Below are 1,513 nucleotides of genomic sequence, written 5' to 3'. Positions count from 1 at the left end.
CCCCCCCCCCCCCCCCCCCCCCAAATGCGGCGCCTGGGCCGCGGGGACTCCCCCCGACAATTTTTTCAATTGTCGGGAATGATAGAGCAGGGTCTGGGGATCCGAATGAGACCAAGAACGAGAGCCCCGGAGCCTCCAGAATATTTTTATTGATTTTTTGAAAAGATGACGAAATCCAAAAAAGAGTGAGTGAGTGCGAGCGAACGGAGCGGTGAGCGGCCCACGGGGGGTGCTGCGCCCTCGGCCTCGGGGTCCTTAACCCACCTCTCCGGTGAGTTTTTAGGCTCCCGGGGAGGACCCCAGCGCGGATGGCCATTCAGATTGACCCCAATTTCCTCGCCTTCGCTCTGATCGCTTAGTCTACTCCCCTCCCCCTCCCCCCCGACAAATTCAATATTTTTGTCGTTTCCCTAGATTATGCGGTTTCCCTTTTTTCCTCTTTTCCTGATACTATGGTCTCCCCCCACCCCGACCCTGTCCCACTCGTGTCATAGGTCTGTGAGGAGCAGAAGTGCGAAGAAGAGGTCTTTCCTCTGGCCATCAATTACCTGGACCGCTTCTTGGCCGGAGTCCCAACTCCGAAGACCCATCTGCAGCTTCTGGGGGCCGTGTGCATGTTCCTGGCTTCCAAGCTCAAAGAGACCATCCCGCTGACCGCTGAGAAGTTGTGCATTTACACGGACAACTCCGTCAAGCCTCAGGAGCTGCTGGTAATGTCTGCCTCCTTCCCCCCTGCCTTTCTGCTGTCCCCTATCCTAATAATACACTTGGATGCCGCTGCTCCCAGAACAGATCCTTAGGACCCCAAATTACCCATCACTGAAGTTTTCACACTTCTGGGAACTCTTTAACACGAGGCTCCTTGCGTTCCTACTGTGTGCTGGGCTCTGTGCAAAGTACCGAGACTCCACCCGTGAATAACATCCTCACTCAGGGAGATTTGTGTTGGTGCGATTCATTTGCAGCGTGTGTGCGCCCGCGTGCATATGCAGAGGAGGCATGAAACACAGTGATAAAATATTTTAATTAAATTCCAAATTTTCAATCGCTGAATTCCGAGACAGAAATCAACCTCTCACGTGACTCTCAAATACACGTGTGGCGTGTCTCCTAAGAACCAGGAGTTCAAAGGTAGGTCTTAGGCACCTCTTAGAGTCTCAAGATACCCGCACATAGTAGCTGTTCACTAAATACCAGCTCATTGGCTCTTGAGCAGAGTCAAATTGGGCCCTTTGTCAGAGGGTTGGGAGGCCTGAATTCCTGTCTCCGGTGGGGCTGTTACCTCTACATAGACACGGGGTCCTGTCTGGACTCTGGTTTTCTGCCCGCAAACCTTTTTCCCGCCCGATAGGACTCTGCCCCTGTAGCTTCATACTTAAGACGGCCATGTGGCAGCAGCGTGGCATTGGTTGGGTGGCTCCAGAGGCCCACCTTCAGTGATCTGCACAGCCTATCTCCCAACTGTTTGGAAAAGGGGCCCCCTCTTCCCACCCCTCCCCCTCCCCTCCCCCTC

General features: G+C 54.1%; 1 protein-coding gene across 1 annotated transcript in view; it reads left to right on the top strand.

The window, feature by feature from the left end:
• CCND2 (cyclin D2) overlaps positions 1-1,513 on the top strand; it is a 22,945-nt gene that overhangs the window by 1,741 nt on the left and 19,691 nt on the right. The window contains exon 2 of the mRNA XM_007469446.1: positions 495-710. Within this exon, the coding sequence (XP_007469508.1) occupies positions 495-710 (216 nt within the window). The remainder of the gene's footprint in view (positions 1-494; positions 711-1,513) is intronic.

The sequence above is a fragment of the Lipotes vexillifer genome, unplaced genomic scaffold, assembly GCF_000442215.2.
Source record: "Lipotes vexillifer unplaced genomic scaffold, Lipotes_vexillifer_v1.1 scaffold395, whole genome shotgun sequence".
Classification (NCBI taxonomy): Eukaryota; Metazoa; Chordata; class Mammalia; order Artiodactyla; family Lipotidae; genus Lipotes; species Lipotes vexillifer.
Note: the sequence above shows the minus strand (reverse complement) of the source record. Positions and strands in the feature narration are given on the sequence as shown.